General features: G+C 39.2%; 1 protein-coding gene across 1 annotated transcript; it reads left to right on the top strand.

Moving 5' to 3' along the window:
* Nucleotides 1-617: 617 nt before the first annotated feature.
* Nucleotides 618-21,341, top strand: plekho2 (pleckstrin homology domain containing, family O member 2). The gene is made up of 7 exons (XM_075465260.1): nucleotides 618-1,077; nucleotides 12,309-12,458; nucleotides 12,731-12,853; nucleotides 17,178-17,282; nucleotides 17,383-17,481; nucleotides 18,198-18,494; nucleotides 18,592-21,341. Exons 1-7 carry the CDS (start codon nucleotides 1,069-1,071, stop codon nucleotides 19,867-19,869), a joined length of 2,061 nt encoding a protein of 686 aa, XP_075321375.1. The 5' UTR covers nucleotides 618-1,068; the 3' UTR covers nucleotides 19,870-21,341.
* The last annotated feature ends 376 nt before the right edge of the window (nucleotides 21,342-21,717 follow it).

The raw sequence follows: 21,717 nt of genomic DNA, 5'->3' as shown, positions 1-21,717 counted from the left end.
AACTCACAAAGATTAGACTTTTTATCTTTATGTTGCTCAGATTTACTGTAAGATTGCTCCTGAAATGCTCTTCACCAAGACTCCAAGTTTGATGTTTTAAAGCTAAGTAGGGAGCTCTGTGAGAGGATTTCAAGAAGCTTTATGAAGGCCCTTGATTTTCAGTGGATATGGGGATTTTAAACAAAACTGCCTTTGTGGTAGTTTCCACCACACAAAGGAACGCATTTTGCCATGATGACAAGCACTCACACAGACAGACACATTTCACATGCTGAAAACAAAAAGTTTGGTTGGCAATCACTTGCTGATCAAACAACTAATTATTTGTGTCCCAGGAAAACCTTAGAATATGTTCAGTTTTTTTAATATAGTACCAGATCTTTGACCTGGTTGCCCAACAACCGAACTTGCATACTTAAGTGGCTTATAACTGATGTGTTAAGTATCAGTAAATTATTTTTTGACAGGCCAGCCACACCTACCAGGAAGTGCAGTTACATTCGAGGCCACAAAATCTTAATATCTATCAGTCAATATGTCGCCGATAAAGGCGAAAAGATGATAAAATGCGCAAAAATGATCAAGTAAAAACGGTGTTGTGGAAACCTTCTCCTCCTGGTGTTTGAGTGATGGAGATGTTTCCTTCAGTTTGAAATCTGGTTTTCGGATGATGCTGTGTGTTTTCTGTCTCTGATCCTCAGCCGATCATCGGGACAAAAAATGCCTCCAATGTGGGTGACTTTGAGCTGGGATACCTCGCGTAATAGACACAAGCTGCTCGTCGTGTCGCTCCTCCTCGACAGACTTGTCGATTCAAGAGTGTACGGGGAGTCAAACCGGAAACCAAACTTTTTTCTTCGAACTTTTTTTCTCTGAGGCAAAAGAGGAAAACGACCCTTGGTGTCAGAGACTGCACAGTTCCTTATTTCCTACAGTTACGTATGCTGCTAGAAATGTGTCAGTTGCTCATCAACAGGGAACAAGTAAAGCATTTCTGGTGAGAAGAAGAGCGACGACGTGTGATTTTGCGCTAGTCCACAGCCACATAACGGATCCTGGTCCTTTATCATGGAAGATGTGAGTAGTCACAATACAATTGTATCTGCTGCTAGGGTTTTTAGTGACAGTGAAGCATTACCTTTGGGCGGACGTTTACAGTTTGGACAGATTTGAAAGAATTGATTGTTTGATGTTGAAAGCCAAGGCAGTATAGTAGACAGCAAGGGCGCGACCAACTTATAAGAGCAAAGTTAAGGCCCATACAAGTGGTGTCAGTGCGTATTTCAAGCGATATTAATGTGAAGGATGTAAAACTAAAAGTTAGTTATCTTTTTATATAGCCATACTAGTTTTTATCAGCGAGGGCCAGAATTTTTGGCACTAAGCACCTGCCCACCTGTCAATCTGTTGCATCAACTTGGTCAGAATCACTGAGAAACTCAAAAGAAAGCTGTGAACTCCATTTAAAAATCGTCCATTTTAGCGCAGCGCTACGTGTGGACACGAGCGCTTAAGTCTTCAGACACAAATCAAGACCTGTCCTACGTCAGGAAGGTCTTTGGGTTATTTCGGTATTCTCGCAATTTCTATTTAGCTCTCATGTAAATTGCATTTCAACACTGGGCGTTGGGCTACACATGCAGGTTAACGGTTAATTTTGGATGGAGAACTGGGGGGAAGTACTGTTCGAGAAAGGGGTGGGCACAGAAGGGGGAAACGCATCTAAAAGTTGATATTTTACAAATGCAATATATTTTCTGGATTGTGCCTCTACTGAATACGTAATGATAGGAAACTACATCTGGGAGAGTTTTGACATGACTTCATACAATTGATATTCCAACAAGAACGAACAGAAATGTAATTTCATGTATTTATTGGCAGGGTTTGGAGTGCTGCATTCTGGACGTTGAGAGAACAGAGATACAGCTTAAAATAACTGTCACATTCAACTAAAACTCTTTAAAGATATGATGCTAATACAAAATGTACAGTAAAATAATAACTAATGAGCTGTAGACTTCAATAACAACCTGACATTTTGAGGAAGCGACTTTACTAGAAAAGGGAAGTCAAGCAGAGGCATAGTTTGTTATTCTGTAAGCAGGGAACTTGTTCTTTGAGAGTAATACTGAAAGTCAGGGGCGATTTTAGGATCTGGTCTTTATAGTGCTCACAGAGGCACATTATTTCTCACTAATTGAGGCGAACTAGTAGCCTACATTTATAAATTTTGGAGCCGTATTAGTTTTGCTTTGAGTAGTGTTTTCCCCTACAACATTCAATTTTGACCTCTTCATTTCAAAAGACTGTGGCTTGACAGGGATAACAGAGAGCCTGGGACAAATATTGAAGATAACTAAACATTTATTTTGGGAGTAAAGAGTTAAAACAAAAACAAATGCTAGAAAATAAATAAATAAAATGGTCACTAAAATAATGCATCCTTGAGCAAAAAAAAAAGTGTTTTTGCATAATATAATATTTAAAAAAATGTGCTGAGCCAGGGGGTGCCGAGCTATCTCACGTTGTGCCTTGGCACCACTAAAATACCCTAGCCTCGCCCCTGCTGAAAGTACAATGTAATAAAGTACTTTGTCAACTTCTTTCCACCATACAGTCAGTAGCTCGTCTTTAGATGCACTTCTTTTGCAACTGCAACATTTACCTGCTTCCCTGAATACACTTTGTAGGCCATAACCTCACAGCTACACACAACATTATTTAAATAGCAATTCTTCCTCTTTCTCACAAGCATCCAACAATATTAAGTGTGTGCTGGCAAGCAGCGTGAACAAGGTAATACACTTATCACTGCGACTTGTGTTTCAAATGAAGGATTTACGTCAAGCTGCAATTCCAGTTTTGTAGGGGACTTTGAAATGATTTGCGAAATGATCTTCATACAGGAACAACATCAGCTCATTGTCATGGTTTTCATGGAACTGGGTTCATTTGAATTTGAGTACATTATTGTGGTGCAGCTGATGGTGGTGAGAAAGTTGGGAAACTTTCTTTTTATTCCGTGTTGGCCTTAGATCAATTACATGCAACAGCCAACACCATATAAACTGAACATTATTGTAGATTACAGTATCAACTGTCTGCAGTGGAGCATAGTTGTGTCTGTTATTTGGCATTTCAATTATACAGAACATTATTTTGGTCAACAGATTTTCGTGGTGACATCATGAAAAAGCAACATTTGGGATGTTTTTAGGAATGTATCACTTTTGAATAAGAAGACGTTGATTTTTTTTATTATTCTGGAGTGTATTTTACTTTTATTGGCTCTTTGAACACACCTTTGTTAGTGCAATTCAAGTTATGAACAGGACATTCAGGACCATAATCATCTTTCCAAAGCGTTTTTGTTGGTAAGCTATGAACAATAGAAAAATGTACACAATAACTACACTGCTTAATGTTTTAGAGACAGTTTAAGCTTGAAAGTTGGTTAATAGGCTATATTGGTCAAGCTGTAACATTTACGAATTGGCTGACCTTCCTCTGAGACTCTCTTATCCATTTTTGTATTTTTTAATGTCATTTCTAGCTCTCCTTCTCAACTTCACTCTGCCCAACTTTGTCATATTTCACCCCCCAAAAAACCCTGTGGCCCTTGCATGATGATCATTTGTCTCATCTCTGTGAGTCATCCCTTTATCTCCATTCTGCTGACCTAGAGAGCATATTATGACGTGTCCCTGACTCTTTCAGCAAAGAGGAAACAGACAGCCGCATTATGTGTCAGGCAGAGAACAATTAACCCTCTCTCTTGATCACTCTGCAATCAAGGCTTCTGCCACACAATGAACGTGTGTGTTGTCATACTAGGGCACTGCTGCCAGTTTTTGGGAAAGTGCCTTTTTGAAAAGAAAAAAGTAATTATTGTGACTGGCTGCACGTTCTTGCAGGGAAAACAAGTTTGTGGAAAGAAGAGCAAAATGTTCTTCAAGAAGATGCTTTGGGCTACCTTACCAAAAGACAAAGTGAATGTCTCTCATGGGAGATTCCCTATGTCATCAAATTACATGGAGATACACAACAGAGAAAAAAATATTCAGAGTGTGATGTTTAATTTAATTTGATTTTTTTTTTCTTTAACAAAATTTGACATGGAATGCTGTTGTTTTAATAATCCTGCTTTTATTGAGCCACATGTCAAAGTTAATGCCAATGTTCTCTGATATCAGTTGCAAGGTTTTCATTATTCACTTCAGTTTTTTTCATATATGGCCAAATCACAAGAAATGTAATCTCAAGGCACTTCAAAGAGACAATCATACAATCCAATTTATAGTAATTCAGTCATAAACCAATCAAATCCAAATCAAATTAATTCAATTCCAAATGAGTCCTATTCATACAATACCAATTAGAAAGAATGCAACAGACTGCATCGAAAACTTCTCTTTGTTCCAGTCCTGAGCGTGCACGAGGCAAAGGTGGGAAGAAAAAAACTCCCTTTTAACAGGAAGAAACCTCCATCAGAACCAGAACCAGGAAGGGTGGCCATGTGCTTCGACCAGCTGGGGTTTGAGAGGACAGAAAAGAGGGGACAACAAACACTGTAACACCATTCAAAGGATATCTGTTGGAACAGGGAAACACGGGTTAATGACCACAGTAATGTCATATGTACATGGAGAGAAAAGAGAGCATCCAAGACCTTCATAAGTTTCTATTTAGATGAGTTTGTATCGTCAGTACAATATTTTGGCCAAGTTGTTACATTTTGCCAAAGGCTCTCAGCTGTTTCAGACAGCTCTAGTACAACTCCATTATGAAATCGGAATTAAAATCAGCAATCAAAATCAAATCAAATCAAATTTATTTGTATAGCACATTTCATGTACAAACAATTCAAAGTGCTTTACATAAAATAAAAGCATTGCAGCAGGGAGTGGAAGAAGCATTTAAATACATAAAAGAATATAAAGAGAAACAAATAAACAACAGTCAAGATAAGTTAAAAGATACCGTGCAGATTTCATGCATAGACACATGAGAAAAGAAATGTTTTTAACCTGGATTTAAAAATGTCTCCATTTGGTGAAAGTTTAATCTCCACTGGCAGTTTGTTCCACTTGTTTGCAGCATAAGAGCTAAATGCTGCTTCTCCATGTTTAGTCTGGACTCTGGACTGGACCAGCTGACCTGAGTCCTTGGATCTAAGAGCTCTGCTAGCAATGCCACAATGGGGAGGTCAGATTGTGGAGGAAGGTGTAGGGGCAAACAATGTGGGTGTATGTGTGACAGCAGAGCACCCACACTCAGTATTGCCAAGTGTTTCCACTGGAAAGTACCGTAGCTAAAGCATACTAAAAACGTAGATGATGTGTAACACTAATTAGCATATTTGTGACATCAGCACAAAGCCCTCCACATCTGTTTGCTTCTCTCCTACTCACTGTGCTCCCAATTTATTGTATATTATTAAAGCAAATTCCTAATTAAGCTAATCTTGTTCACTGATTTTTTTTTCCACATTTTTGCCAACTGCCAATGTTTCTGTTGTAAGGAGTGAAACTGTAAACTATTTGAACTGTAAAATATTGGCTGAAACGTAGCTCATTAAGGGTAGTGAACTCAGTGTGGAATACAGTGATGCCTAAGTTCTGGGAGACCCAATAACACTCCTGTGGGATTTGTGGATTCACACCTGCAAGTTTCTCAGATGTGACTACGTTAAGGCTCAGCATTCACTATCAAAGCATTTCGAGTTTCTGCTCTACTGTGGCAAAATTTTGAATCTTTTATTGAATCAGTTTTACGCCTCCTAATGCAGTCCAAGGACAACACTGCACATTTGAAAGCAGCGTACAGATGTTGCTGCTGACTGAGTACAGAGGAAGTAGACGGTGCAGCGGGGTGGGGTGGGGGCATGTCAATGTATGCTTTTTTCAAAAAAGAAAAGAAGTCGCTGAGGGGGGTGGAAATCTAGCAACCCTGCACACACTGTACACCTAACATGAATACACATCACGGGGCAGGTGATAACTATGCACTTTGAGACTGAAGCAGTGACTGGGAAGAAATGAAACTGCTCACGTGTGTTAGCTGATTGTACTTGTTTGAATGTCATTCGGAATTCAGTCCAGCTGTTTAGCTGCTTTATGGGTCAAGAATCATCAGACTATAAGACGATGTGGTATTAACCCCGCCCCCCTTGTTTTTCTTTATCTTTATCTGTTCTTTTTTTTTTTTTAAAAACAAGACAAAAGGAAAAATGTGTTTTTGGATCTGGAACTTTGTTGTTGATTTTCAACTTCATAGATTAATTACTGACCATGGCCTTTAATTATAATAATTATTACAACTTTGTGAAGCTTATAAAATGGTAGTGTATTATGTATTATCTCCTAAGTTAATTATAGAGGTTTGCGTACCCTGTGAAGGTAGACATCACGAAGCCGGACTTATTTATGAAAGGAAGCGTGTGGGTGTTGATGTGCACTGTTAGTATGAATAAATGTTCTCGCTTGGTTGTAAGAGCTTTATAAAATTAGATTTCCTCTTTGATCTGTGAAAATGTCAGTATCTACCATTAGATGAAGTCAGCTTTTTGGCCATGAATATGGGAACCCTTTGCAGAGTTCTTTTGGTCAAAATGGGTCCAGAAAAGAAAGCAAATTCAGTATCATGAAAAAGATGATCTATTCTACAGTAGGTGGAAACTCCACTTTCATGACTTATATGTCTAATTATAAGGAAAGTAAGTCACTTTATCCTGCTAACAAACATAACAGAGCTTCAAGCTGTGGTCTATGCTGTGATATGTAATAGAAAAGGCCTTTTTTAAAGGAAGAAGCAAGGTTTCAATGTGAACCATGCTTTTGTAGTCTTGATGAAGCAAAACACTCTGACAATGTGTATTGAATTAGGGATCCAGCAGTTCACAATGCTGTACCAGCATCTATCTATCTATAAATATATATACATATGTATATATGTTGCAAGACCATCATCTTGCAAGACCACAGTTGAGCATTGTATCCCAAATATTTAATCTTTAATGTAAGTGCTTCTGTCAGTCTGCAGAAGTTATGCACATTCCACTGGGCTTCATGTTTAATTTTCAGCATCTTTAAAATACTCAGAGATGCATTTTGCATTTTGTTGCATTGGCAGTTGCTTCATCAGATGGTTGGCAGTAGGGACACAAAACAGGAAGTTTGTCATGGCTATGAAGTTAAACATCTTTGAACATTTTAAAATCAGAAATTCAGATTTTTTTTCTGATTCTGTGTTTTTCAACTCAACTTTTATGAGTGGCTTTTGTCAGGTGACATTGCTGATTGGCGAGGAGATCATAATTTCAACCTCCACTGTGTTGTTCCTGCTCAACTTGTAGCAGGTTAGTGGGGGCAGAAGTGTGAGCTTGAGTGAGGCTTGTGGTTAGTTCAAGCTGGGCTGGTCAGTGGGAGAAATAATGAATGCCAGATGCACGTGACCCAAAACTTCATCGAAAACACATGTTTGCAAAATGTGCCTCCTTGCAAAATTCTACCCCGCTTTCTTCTTTTAAGACGCAGTTTGCACAGGACACCATAGGTTAATGTAGATTTTATAACTGCATAAGCATTTGTCCGTGCAGTTCTTTTTATCTGCACTGTGGTAGGCAGTTGCTCTGTTTTGTACTCACCACAGTACCACAGACAAGACTGCTAATAGACTGCAGAAAGATCTATGGGCTTATATAGATACAACTTTTGACTTCCTGTGCGAGTCCAAAATTAGAGCTCCATAACCTGCCATCTGATCTCACAGTACAGAGTAGCCAGCTGTTGCAGGAATGGTACCAGTTACCAGTGTACCAGTGTAACCTATTTAAGCAGACCATGGTATGGTCTGCTTAAATAGGTTACACTGGTAACTAGGGATGGGAATCGAAAACCGGTTCTTGTTGAGAACCGGTTACCAGTGTTTCAATTCCTTGGAATCGTTTGGCAATTTTGCAAACGATTCCCTTATCGATTCCAGTGGGCGAGACTGACGTCCAGTGCAGCCAGCAGTCAACAGTAAACATGGCGCCCAAGTGGTACAAATGCTCAAAAGTTTGATTACACATCCCTAAAAAAGACGACAACAGGGCAACTTGCAAAGTGAATATTTCACCAAAGGGAGGAAATACTACCAACATGCAATAACTATGAATGAATGTCGCGTTTTCAACTAACGTTGGTGAATCTGAACCCAGCAGCAGCAGCAACGTTAGCATGTCCTCGGCTAACACTGCAGTGTTTGTTAGTTAGTTAACTAACAAACGCTGCCTATCATGTTAGCGCCATTTGCCTCATTGTAAAACCTTCTATTAGTAACGGTTAAGGTTAAACGAATGCCTTCTCATGCATTACATTTAGATGAAATCATGAGAGACAGAGCCTGACTGGCTCAGAGCCAGAGGCTGGTGGTACTACCCCCAGTTCACGTCTACCTCCAGCTTCTCCTTTCACCAGAGCAGGGAAGAGTTAAATTACCCAGGCCATGATAGATGAATGTGGACCTCACCGTTGTTGGGTTTGTAAGGTCATGACTCGTGTTACTTCTAAACTAAACAAAGTTGATGCTAATCGACCGGTTTGTTGTCCTTTTTCTCCAAATGAGAATCGATAAGGGAACCGATAAAGAACTGAATCGTTAAGCAGAATCGAAAATGGAATTGGAATCGTAAAAATCTTATCAATTCCCATCCCTACTGGTAACCCAGTATTGCTGGAAAAAAATAACAAAATACCCAGAGAAACTTCATCCTCCAATATCTTCCCTAAAATCCCCATGAAATGGCTAATACAGTGCTATTTGCCTCTGCATATTGACAAGCTAAATGTGAAAACAGAGGTTACTGATGCTGACACCCTCACTCAAAACCTTGGCCTGATCAACACTGGTCACCATGCTGTAACAAATCTGTTGAAATAAAAAATTTGAAAGAAGTACTTACCTGGATGCAGAATTACTACATGGATCCAAGTGTAGAGTGAGGCAACTGTTTACAGGTGCTTTCCAGGAAATAACCCGTCCTCCCCAACTCTCTTATGAAGAGGTGGGGTACAGCCCTGACAGGAGCCCTGCCATCTCTGTACCGACACAAGGACAAAAAGTGTAGTTTGATAAACCCTTTTTATCTCAGTTTTGATGTAATTGTGGAATACATGACCTTGTATGTTTTATTTTGTCAATGTAATTTAACAACTGATCCAACTCATCCATAGACATTCAAATTATGGATTGATCAAATGTCTTTCTGGTCGTCAACGGACATCCTGATTCTGACCCGTTAGAACTTCTTTTCGCCACATATTCTGGACATCAGTGGATGTCCATGAGTTGGCCTGTCGAAACTTCTTGGTCAATCAGTGGTCATTCAGATTCCTACCACCTAGAAAATCTTTTTGCACCCATTCTGAATGTCATTGGATGTCAGATTTGGCCTTTCCGAAGGCTTTTTCTGGTGGCATTTATTGGCTAATTATGTCAATATATGTTCAAATAATGGCCTGGAACAACAAAGATGATATCAACGATTTCTGTACATCCATAGATGTTTTTTACATATTGCAACTCACTACTGAGAGTAAGAGGAATACGTGGCTTAACAAAACTAACCTTGTTCTCTTTAAGTGATGAAAAATGAGCAGTTCTAGCACTACCACGGGATTTCTGAAACTTCATGAATTTTATGAAAATGATGTCTTTCTAGTGTAAGTAAAATTTTCTCACATTAGTGGAACACCATTTTCTTTCCAGCTTTCTTGAAGTCTACTTAAAGAATTTAACCAAAGAGCCAACCTCAGAGGAGCAGCATTGTCCACTTTTGTACTCACTGAAGCTGGAGTTTTGTCACCTTGTGTAAGAGTAAAGATCTGGCAGCCGCCCTCTGTTGTATTGGCACATGGCATTATGGAAAATAATAACGCAGGGATATAATTGTTTAGATTTAGTGACATCTAATCAACTTCTGCTGGAAGTGCCCAGGTCAGAATACAAACACTGGGGTGACCGAGCCTTTATTCCGTCGATGCCCCCAGGCTCTGGAATAAGCTCCCCGTTGAGCTGCGTCTTATTTCTGACCTGAGCCTCTTCAAATCTAGGCTAAAAACCTACTTATTTCGGATTGCTTTTAATACCCAGTAGTATGATGACACTTTTATCTTGTTTTATCTTATTCAATTTTGTTGTATTTTATTGCTTTCACTTTTCTTTTATTGTTTTTATTTGTTCTTACTTATTCTTCTCTTTATTTATTACCTGCTGTAAAGCACTTTGGTACACCGTAAGGATTGTCTGTAAAGGGCTGTATAAATAAAGTACATTTACATTTACATCAAATTTTTATTTGCAGTTGTATCCCTGGAGACAGGTGTCTACATGCCATGCACATTTAAACGCAAAATTAGATTTATATGGAATTTTGCCAGTATCTCGCTAAATCCATCGTTTCTGGTTGTCATTAACATTTTATCCTTTTCTTACTTCGTTCTCACAACTACATTAGCTTATTTAGCAATTCAATTATAAATAGCTAAATAAACTAATTTCTGGTCACATAGTAAGCCTCTTATGTTTGTCAGACACACTTCTAAAGCTTACATTAGGTGGTAAAGTTCACATTTCATATTTTGTATTTAGTGTCAAATGACAGATTTTAGTGAGGAAAAAATGAATGACAAATTTTTGCATAGTTTTGGATTACATTGAAGAACACTTACTGATCTGCTCAAGTTTGAGCTGATTGAGGTGAAGAGGGTTTGGTATTGTTTAGTGTTCTGTGAAAAACATGACCAAGACATACAAATCCCTAAAACACACGTCCGCATTTTTCTCAAGCTATTTGTTTTTTCTGAAACTATAAACTAAGTGGTTCTGTTCCTTTGAGTCCTTTTCACGGTTTCATTATTAATAACACTGGTAAGTGTTATTTACACAACCTGACAGGCGCTGTTGTCATGCTTTTTAATCTGCGCCTTAGAGCCCACTCAGCTGCATTAACCATGCTGTCACTTACCCCACATCTGTTGAGAAATAACCATGGAGCAAAAAATGTAGGAAGCTGATGTGCAAAGCAAAGCACAAAGTAAAAAATGTGATAGTCTGAGGTAAAAGGATCTGAAACGTTCAGATGCACTGTCAAGTTCTCTAACTTAGCTCTGTTTTTGTAATAGCCCTTCAGTGTAAGATGAACTTGAGGCTTTCATCAGTTGCTGCTCATCCCAGCTCAGAGCTTAAAAAGTGTAAATCTATTCAGGCACGGTCTTCTTAGTTCTTGGGAGTAGTTGAGAGTAGTATTTTGTAAATGCAACTTCTGCATAAAAGGTAGGAAATGATTGGTCGCACTTCCCAATACTATTGAAAAGGATCTTTTGATTTCGAACTTTAAAATGTTTAACAGTTTGTTTTAAATGTTAAAAATAGGAAGATATTATTGCCTCATGGATAATGTTATGAATGCAACGACTACTACTACTCGCTGATCTCCACTTGCGATTCATGGTCACACATACAAGATGAATTTAAGTTATTTAAGCCTTCTTACCGTTCCCTGTTCAACTCCTAATTTGCCCTTTTAGTATCTAATTCTGCCAAGTTTGTCAGTGAACCTCAGTTTGAATGTTGAATGTTTTAACTGGCAGTGTTTGCTCTATAAGTTAATGAAATGTAACAGTTGTTCAGAGTCCGCTAGAGAGACTAATCTGTCTTTTTTTCTTTTCTTTTGTTGTTTTCAAACCATTCCAAACATCGACACACTATGAAGAGAGACAAAAAGGAGTGTGAATGACCAAATGACCTAACACCACCTGATAAAAAATATGTTATTCCTATCAATCTTGAGCTGTTTTGCACAATTGAAAAATTCAGAATTTATGGAGAATATATGCACATGGATGTACCTGCATGTGTAAAAACAGTTTTAGATTTATTTTAGTTGCTGATGATTTAATTCTACATGCTAGGGGGGAAATTGAAGAAAAAAAAAAGCAGGTAGCTAACCATAACATTTTTACCTTTTCATTTCTATGTTCTTTTCATGCCAACAGTTTAACTGTGTGCAACAATATATCAACCAGATATATTTCCAAATGTGCAATGGTGTATGTATATAAATATATGTATATAGGCCTATATATTATTTATCTATGTTGTTTTGTTGTTAATAGTGTTAAGATAAAGGAATTCTTATTCTTATTCTTATTCTTAAGAACAGGTATACTGTGTGAACTTTGACAAAGTGACAGTAACTATCTGTACCCTGCTATGAGTCTGAGGTGTGAGGAGTTTAACTTCCTTCCTCTCTAACATTTTAGGGTACAAAAGAAGACCCAGCCCAATATAAAGAGCCTAGGTTCCTGAGTAAGGCTGGCTGGGTGAAGAAGGCTCATGGCAGACTATTGACAAGCTACAAAGACCGCTACATCCATGTGGAGAAGACAGAGATTGTGGTGTATGAAAATGAAGTAGGTACAGTACAACACTTCCATGCAACAATTGTTAGGACATTGTTTTATTGGTATGCATGACCTACTTAGAATAGTTTCAGAATAAACAACTGTATAGAAGATGGCCTTTTTTTTTTTTTTACAGCACACTACATGTTTAAAAGTTGCTGATATTGATCTCCTTCAGGATTTGTCAATAATTGATGATTAAAAAGAATAACTGTTGTCAGCTTTATTCTTCAATAGAAATGACAAATTAGGAGACCATTAATCTGTAGTATGTGTTTCAGGACCTGCAAAACTGCCTGGAGAGGCATGACCTGGAAAACTATGATAAATGCCATGAATTAAAGAGCCCTTTCAAGAGGAAGCACAGACTGATTCTGATAAGGTCGCCAAAGTCTGGAAATAAGGTGAACTGAGATATACTCTGTTAAATAGCAGAAGTTGTGCGTATGTAAAATGCAACATGAGAGATCAAATAAGGCAGAATTTTAATGTAGTTATAGCCTGCTCACAGGCTTCTGCTAATCTGACGAAGCAATCATTAAATTATAGACTTTATTCTGTTCAGTCCAGCTTGGTTTATTATCTTGAATTTATATTAGACACTATACATATAACAATGAGTGTGACTGGGGTCCCCTAAAAGTTATTGGATTTAAAACTGACAAATACTCTGCTCTGTGCCGGTGAACTCTTTTTGAATCACTATTCTTGACTGTAATGTGAAACTGTTTTTGGTGAAAAAGCTCTGATCCCAATATTGTCCGACATTTTTTTTTCTTACATTATACTGTTACAATATTCAGCATAACTATCAAGGAAAGGTGTCAGCAGTGACAGCAAGTGGTGATACTGAGCTGGATGGGCATAAATTATATTTCAACAACACTATCACAAGATATGACTTTTAGAAACAATGTTAGTGTTTAAGTTAAACACTAGAGAAGTGTTGGTATTGAAGTAGGTTACAATTGGCATTTTGTGATCACCCATATGTCACAACTTAACCATCTTAACAGCATCAGGCTGTGACTCACATTTGGGTGTGACAGTGTCATTTCATGCCAGAAACTGGTGACCACTGGGTTCCACAGAGGATTACATTTGTTTTTTTTTAGGGCTGGACGAGTTAACTCGTTATTATTGCGTTAACTCGTTAATTATTTAAACGCGGATAAATATTTTATCGCGCATTAACGCAGATTTTATTTAAAAAAAATATATATATATTTTAGAAAAAATAAAAAATAAATTTGAGGGGGCTTTTGTGCCTTTAATGGATAGGAAAGTTCAGAGAGACAGGAAGCAGGGGGCAGAGAGAGGGGGAACAACACACAGCACAGGGCCATCTGATATGGGACTTGAACTGGGGCCAGCTGCAGCAAGGACTATGGCCTCTTGTACATGGGGTGCCTGCTCAACCCACTACACCACAGACCACCCATTTTATTATTTCTGTCAGAACCACTCTCGTCAAAACGAGAGGAGAAACAGAGATGAATTTCAGAAGCTTATTCTGTATGCATACAATCATGTTTGGCGGTATGGCTCTGTTCGGAGGAAGTTCCCGACTTTTCCATGAGCTCCATGGAAGCCAAGACAGGGAACAGCAGCATCCTCAGGTGGAGTGCCTTCCATTTGCTGTAAAGGCAACAAACCCCCTAGAACAGAGCAAGCAACAATGAACAACAGTATGACATTGTTTGGCAATGAGAAGTCGGTGGAGCAGGGGAGGTGGTGGGTGCAAGCAGAGAGCAAAAAAAAGCAGTGACCGCAAACCAAGTTTAAATGAAGCGCCCCAAATGCCAGCATCCAATTGCGAGCTGCAGCTGATTACCCATTGAGCGCAGCTGGCCATAAGGGTTGGGTCGGCGTCAGCCAATAGGCAAAGGGCGCGTTGACTACGTGGTCTGCCAGAACTAACACGATGCTCCATTTATTTTATTATTGTAAAAGTCTGTTGCTCACAGGCTTTTATTTTGTAAAAGTCTGTTGCTGTCTGCTGCGGAACCGGAAAAGAAAGTAATCGGCGGATCCACCAAACATGGAGAAGGGTACAGAACATTTACTCGGCCATTTTCATTTTAAAGTTCTTCCAGACGGCGGAGTCGACAGAACCAAAGTCATCTGTAAACTCTGCCAAGTTGAATTGTCTTCTCACCGTAGTAGTTCCAGTCTAAAATATCACTTAAAGGCAAAACACACAACTGATAGCAGCAAGTCATTCAAGGAAACAGACAGTGGAGCGAGGCTTCTACATAAAAATGCTGATGTTAAAAGTGTGTTTGCACAACAAATGTTATGGCACTTTCATTCATATGGCAGCACATTTAAAATAAAACTAAATGCTAAAAGCTATACACTACTTTTGGATTCATTTTTGGATTTTGCGTACAAATGTGAATAATCGTGATTAATCAGGGAAATAATGTGATCAATTAGATAAAAAATTTTAATCGTTGCCCAGCCCTAGTTTTTTTCTTTTTGATGTCTACAAAACATGATTTACTAACTTTAATACAACCTGGTGTTTATTTTCTTTGGACAACACAAAAATAACTAAATTATTCACATTACTAATAGCACTAATCCTACAAACATTTGTGAAAGAATGGGTCGCTCTCAGGAGCTCAGTGAATTCCAGCGTGGTACCGTGACAGGATGCCACCTGTACAATAAGTCCATTTGTGAAATTTCCTAGATACTAAATATTCCACAGTCAGCTGTCAGTGGTGTTATAACAAAGTAGAAGCGATTGGGAACGACAGCAGCTCAGCCAGGAAGTGATCGGCCATGTAAAATGACAGAGCGCATAGTTCGCAGAGGTCGCCAACTTTCGTCAATCACTACAGACCTCCAAACTTCCTGTGGCGTTCAGATTAGCTCAACAGTGCGTAGAGAGCGTCATGGAATGGATTTCCATGGCCGAGCAGCTGCATCCAAGCCACACATCACCAAGTGCAATGCAAAGCGTCAGATGCAGTGGTGTAAAGCACGACGCTACCGGACTCTAGAGCAGTGGAGACGCTTTCTCTGGAGTGACCAATCACGCCTCTCCATCTGGCAATCTGATGGAGGAGTCTGGGTTTGGCAGTTGCCAGGAGAACGGTACTGTCTGACTGCATTGTGCCAAGTGTAAAGTTTGGTGGAGGGGGGATTATGGTGTGGGGTTGTTCTTCTGGAGCTGGGCTTGGCCCCTTAGGCTATGTTTACACTGCAGGTAAAAGTGGCCCACTTTTTTGCCCTTTTGTGACAGTGTGAATAGCATAAATCCGATTCTTTTCCAATCAGATCCAGGCCACTTTCATATGTGGTCCTAAATCGAATACATATCTGATGTTTTTCAAAGCAACCTTAGTCTGAAAGGTCATGTCACATTTCATCCGACTTTTATGTCATTGAAGTGAGACAGACGTCCCAATTCTGTGCGGCAAGATCAAATGTAAACAATAGAGAAAACAGGCACGGCATGCACCCTTTATGGAGCTAGTCAGTGAAAAGGAAGTGAGGATTTGAACTTTGTTAAAATCCTCATCACTTTCTCGGCTCAGATTGCACAACTTCAGAACTGATACACACGTTAACTTGTGTAGCATCCATATTTACTTCTGTAAAGGCAGCATGCTGCATGTCATGTCACGTCTTCTTCTGTGCATGCGACTCACTTCAGGGCCATAGACTGTTCACACTGGTGTCTGATGGCCCTCACATTTAGATTTCAATGTGAACAACCACTCAAAAAAATCGGAATTGAGCATTAGGACCTGCATTGTGAACATAGCCTTAGTACCAGTGAAAGGAACTCTGAATGCTTCAGCATGCCAAAAGATTTTGGACAATTTCATGCTCCTGACTTTGTGGAAACAGTTTGGGGACGGCCCCTTCCTGTTCCAACATGACTGCGCACCAGTGCACAAAGCAAGTTCCATAAAGACATGGAGGAGTCAGTTTGGTGTGGAAGAACTTGACTGGCCTGCACAGAGTCCTGATCCCAACCCGATAGAACACCTTTGGGATGAATTAGAGCGGAGACTGCGAGCCGGACCTTCTTTCCAACATCAGTGTCTGACCTCACAAATGTGCTTCTGGAAGAATGGTCAAACATTCCCATCAACACACTCCTAAACCTTGTGGAAAGCTTAGCCAGAACAAGAATAATAGAAACAGATTATTAAAATGAATGTGCGTGTAAAGGCAGAAGTCCCAACACTTTTGGCAATATACTGTATTTCTCCAATATTAAAGTCTTTCCTTTTTTTTGCCTTTTTTGGAAAAGGAAAAATTAAAACATGAATATCTTATTACAAAAGATTGCCTTTCAAATTGAAATGCCATTATTGATCATTACCTCATAATATTTAATTTGTTGGACTGTGAGTTCCTGAATCTGTTAATATTTTGTGCACCACTGTTGTTGTTGCTTGTGGAAGAAGACAGGGTGGTCTGACCAGGATGTGAAGAGCTATTTGGCAGCTCATTGCTTTCTCCAGGGTAACCCTGTTCAGCTCTGGTTCTGTGTGGCTAAATGATGATAAAAAGACATTCTGGGAGCAGCACCAGTGTGCTCCTTAACCAGCTCTCTGTACTGTTGTGCAACAGGTCAGATACTTATGCATTATAGAGATGCTGCAAAAAGTTCCTAATTGAATGTAAAGAGGGAGATAAAATCCAAATCCACTAATCATCAACTTTATTTTGACATTAACTTTGTCTGCTTTATGTGATTTGCAGGTTCATGATGTGAAGTTCCAAGCTCAAACTGCAGAAGAGAAGGAGGCTTGGATTAAAGCCTTCAGTGATGCCATCAACCGTGCAAAGAACAAAGTCTTTGATGAGGTGAACATCTGTCTGATTCACATCCATAATGTCTCTTGATTTTAATCAGTGGCATTCTGCTTAGTTTTTAAAAGCTCAAATTGTGTCATGCTTAATGCAGGTGAAAGTCGATGAAAGCATTAATTTAGAGCATGTTACTCGATCGAGGCCTAAAGGGAACCGTAACCGAAGGCCACCAACCAGGATACACATGAAAGAGGTATGCATGCTTTGTATCAGGTATGCACATTGACTGAGTGGCTCATGCACCACAGTGAAAATGAGCAGATTCTAAGTGAATATGGTTTTGCTTTTTTTACTTTTTACATCTTTTGAGTGAGTGCTGAAGAGGCTAGTGGAGACACACTATGTAACAGTCAGCCACTCAGTGGGATATTGATGGTTTGATACACTAAGCTAAAGCACCGCCGTGTTTGATATAATGCTACCTTGGTATTTCTAACTGACTTTGAGCATATTGTTTTGCTTCAGTGTTTGAAAGGTACTATCTCGCTGCATTGTTGTGAAATGTCTTTCCTTTTTAGTTATTTTTATTTGCTGTTTATGCAGGTTACCTGTTGTGTTGATCACTTCTGAATTATGTATATTTTTAGCTATTTTTGTTTGAAACCTAATATTTTATTAACTAGGTTCTTAGCCTTTTTTTGTGGGAGGCATTTACTTTTATTCATAGCAGTCTTTGATGTTCTTCATTCTATCAAAGACTGTATGTTATAATATGATTCCATGAGACTTATGCTTGGACTTTCTTTTAAAAAGAGTAACACAGAATGTAGATGACACAACCAACACAGTCAGTTTGGACCCAGCCTTAATTGGCCTTCTTGATTGTATACACACCTATTTTTGAGAATGCACAATATAATTTTTAATTTAATTACATGCCTTGCATTAATGATATATTTTGATCTTTAGGTTGCTGTTGTGTCATCTGATGGCATCCTGCGTTTGGATCTGGATCTTGAGGATGCAGTGATGCCTAATGGGACCCATCTTACCAATGTTGATGGCACTGAGCCCTCCAAAGAAGCAAACACCAACAAGGCTGCAGAGAAACAGTTAGTGTCAAGTGCCGAGGAGGTGCCTCAGACTGAGCCAGAGGCCAGTCCTCAGAAGAAGGTCATCAAGCCCCCCATGCCACCTACCAAAGAAGCTAAACCCTGTCCAGCAGCTGAGGATGAACTTGATAACGATGATGTACCAGAGAAAAAGGTTTATATATTGTGTTCCACAGTGTGCAGACATATTTGTCACAGTCCCTATGTTTGGATGAAATGGCCTATAACATATGATTCTTTTGTTTATCAAGGTCTTGAAGCCACCTATGCCTCCATCAAAAGGAGCCAAACCCTGTGTCTCACCTGTTGATGAAACTACAGAAGATCAAAAACCTGATGCTAAGAAAAAGACAGGCCCACCACCAACCCCTCCCAACAAACCCAGCTCAAGTGGCTCTCTCAGCAACCTTGCAGAAGCATCACAATCCACACCAAGCTCTCACCCTCCTACACCTCTATCCAAGGAGAAAAAGCCGTCTCATCCTGCTGTGGAGCCTGACAAACAGGTTAAAGGCACCACTGAAGAAAACACGGAGAAGGAAGAGGACAGTAGAATGGAAACAACAGGAACAGCTAATGAAAGAGATGAGACAGATCAGCTGATTTTGGAAGAAGATGTTTCTCTTTTCAGAGATGATAAACCTGAGAGCCCCAATGCTGAGGGAAACGTTTCTGATGAAGAATCACTGGAGAGTCAGCCACAAGAACCCACAGAGCCACAGAGAAAAAGCCTGAGTCCTCTTATAACTTCCACGAAAAGTCCAGAGAAACTTGTTCAGCCTGACACGCATGACAAAGAAAACTGCTCAGGATGGGACTCTACTGCCTCTGATACCACAGGCAGCTCTCTTCAAGCACAGGAGGTTCTCCCCCAGAGCGAAGTCCCCTCAGTGGTTGTCTCTCTTGAAGACCCACTCACTGACAGTCTAAGCCTGCTCCATCACTTGTCCGGGGAGAAGAAAAAGAAGGCAGAGGAGAAATCTGTGGACAGCGGCCAGCACTCAGATGATGAGAGTGAAGGCTCTGGAAATGAAGACACACTGGCAGCTTCCACAGCTGCGCTCAGAGGAAGCCATGCCGGTCTGGATGAGTTGGATGTCACTGAGGACAAAATTCCGACCTCTGTTCATTTAAGGCCAGCAGCCAAGCTTCAGACTGGACCGAATGTCTTTCCCTGTCGACGCTCAGAGCCCTCTCATAAACCTCTCAAACCTCTCAAACCCTCAGCCAAGCCCAGGTCAGCATCTATTGGAGATCTGCTATCTGAACCCACAGGCTGTTTTCAGCTGGAACAGCCAAGTGGAGATGAGAATATTGAGAATTTCATGAAACTTGAGACTGAAGTGGCACTGGAGATGGAGAAGACAAGTGAGCTCCTGAGCCAGGCTCAGGGTGAAAGTTATGGGGAAGGTCTACCGGAGGATCTGCTGGCTAAAGCAATGGAGAAGCTGAAGAAGGCTAACCATGTCCTCATGGAGGTCAAGAAACTGAAACTCACAAACAACTCAAGAAACAGGATGAGCTGGTGAATCCCAGTCTGAGGAGATCGACTTGAAATTGACTGATTCTTCAACACTTCACCTGCACACAGTAATTGCCCATCATATAGTACAAACCTTAAGCAGGCCTGTCAAATTTTGAATTTCCCCACATATGATTTTACTTAGGCAGAAGGATTCCGATATTCAGTTAGAAAAGGTTGAGTGTTGGAAAAATGCCCATTTAAAGCACTTTGAATTGTTTTGTACATGAAATGTGCTATACAGATAAATTTGACTTTGACTTTGACATTTAGACAAATTAGTTACAGTAACAGTCCTGCCAGTGTCCCCTTGGCATTTGTTTTACTGGAAAAATGCATCCTAAAATCCATTCATTTGATGGTAAAAGCAAAACATGAAGCTTGAATGGTAACAGCATTTTTAGTCAAATCACGGAGCTAATATTGGCTTTTTATTCAGCTTATAAGAAAGTGTATATACAGTCAGCAGGATGAATGGGAGACCTATTTAGTCTACTTTAGGCTGGAATCAAATATACTGATTCAAAAATAGTTGTTGAGCAGTGAATTGTTATGTTATCATTGTAAAGTGCAAATGTGTTTCATGAAACTGGAAAGCAGGTGTAGCAACACCAGGTGAGGGTTCAGGGTTTGGTGAGCGCTCAGTTTATAGACCCATGTGTCTCACTGAGGAAGGTTTAGCAGCACATTCAACTGTCTGCTCATAATTAAATATGTGCAATTGTTTCTAGTTTCTCTGCAGTGTAACGCTTATTCTTCCACAGTGTACATGTTTTTATTTTGTATGAAATAATAAAAAAAGTTAAGAATAGTTACTTGAAAGGGAAAGTGATAACTAATAAAATAATAAATGACGCATGATAAACTGCAAAAAAAGGATGAAGCTTTACTACCAAATTAAACACATATTTTAGTATTGTAGCTTTTGAGCTTCAGAGGCGTTTTTGTTGGCATTTTAAATGAGCAAATTTATACTGTATATACTTAAGAATTATGCTGCAGCATGTCTGCTGCTGATCACAGATGAAGAAAGTGTTGCTCAGGAGCTCTCAGAGTTTAACGTCTTCAGAGTAATCACACAATCAGAGCAAATCTAAGAATGTTTCTATTTCAGTTGTGGGATCACAGATTCTGATGGTGATATAGAGTATTTTTCATTCCGGTAGCGTAGAAAGCACAGCACAATGCATTTGTAAGAGCTCTGTCTAACACCTTTTACAGTTTGATTTGATAGAAATGTGTTGTTATATGTGCTAATCGGTGATATTTCCTGCAATCTGAATCATGAACACATTAATGAGGAATTTGTCATTTTTATTGTCCAGTGCTTTGTTAACAGAATATGAATATGACATTATTAATAAGACAATTATGAATATGTCATGCCATAAAGAGTTTTGTAAGAATATTTTATAACAGTAGATCCACTTTTGTACTCTGATCAAATCTAATATTGCTGAAATAAAATAAGGAAAACTATCTGCTTTTGTCTTTGTAATTACGACAGTTGAATGTTGTACTACTTTTTTTTCTTTTACGGATCCCTGATAACATTTCGAAGACCTTTTCATTTCACCGTGGTCACATATATTTTTAACTTTCTTAATAATAGCGTTGGCCATCAGGGAAAACTCAACATATATAGCTTTTAAGATTAGATTAAATTAGATTGTACTTTATTTTTCCCACAACGGGCAAATTCACTTGTCACAGCAGCAACAACAGACATGAAACAAGAAATTAAAAAAGATAAAACATTTTTTTAAAAGAGAAAAAGCAAGTATTAAAAAGTAAGAAGAAAAAAAAAAGAAAAAAGAAACAACTAAAAACGTGGCTTACAGATAACCAGGACTGT

This window comes from Odontesthes bonariensis, chromosome 1 (assembly GCF_027942865.1).
Source record: "Odontesthes bonariensis isolate fOdoBon6 chromosome 1, fOdoBon6.hap1, whole genome shotgun sequence".
Lineage (NCBI taxonomy): Eukaryota > Metazoa > Chordata > Actinopteri > Atheriniformes > Atherinopsidae > Odontesthes > Odontesthes bonariensis.
Note: the sequence above shows the minus strand (reverse complement) of the source record. Positions and strands in the feature narration are given on the sequence as shown.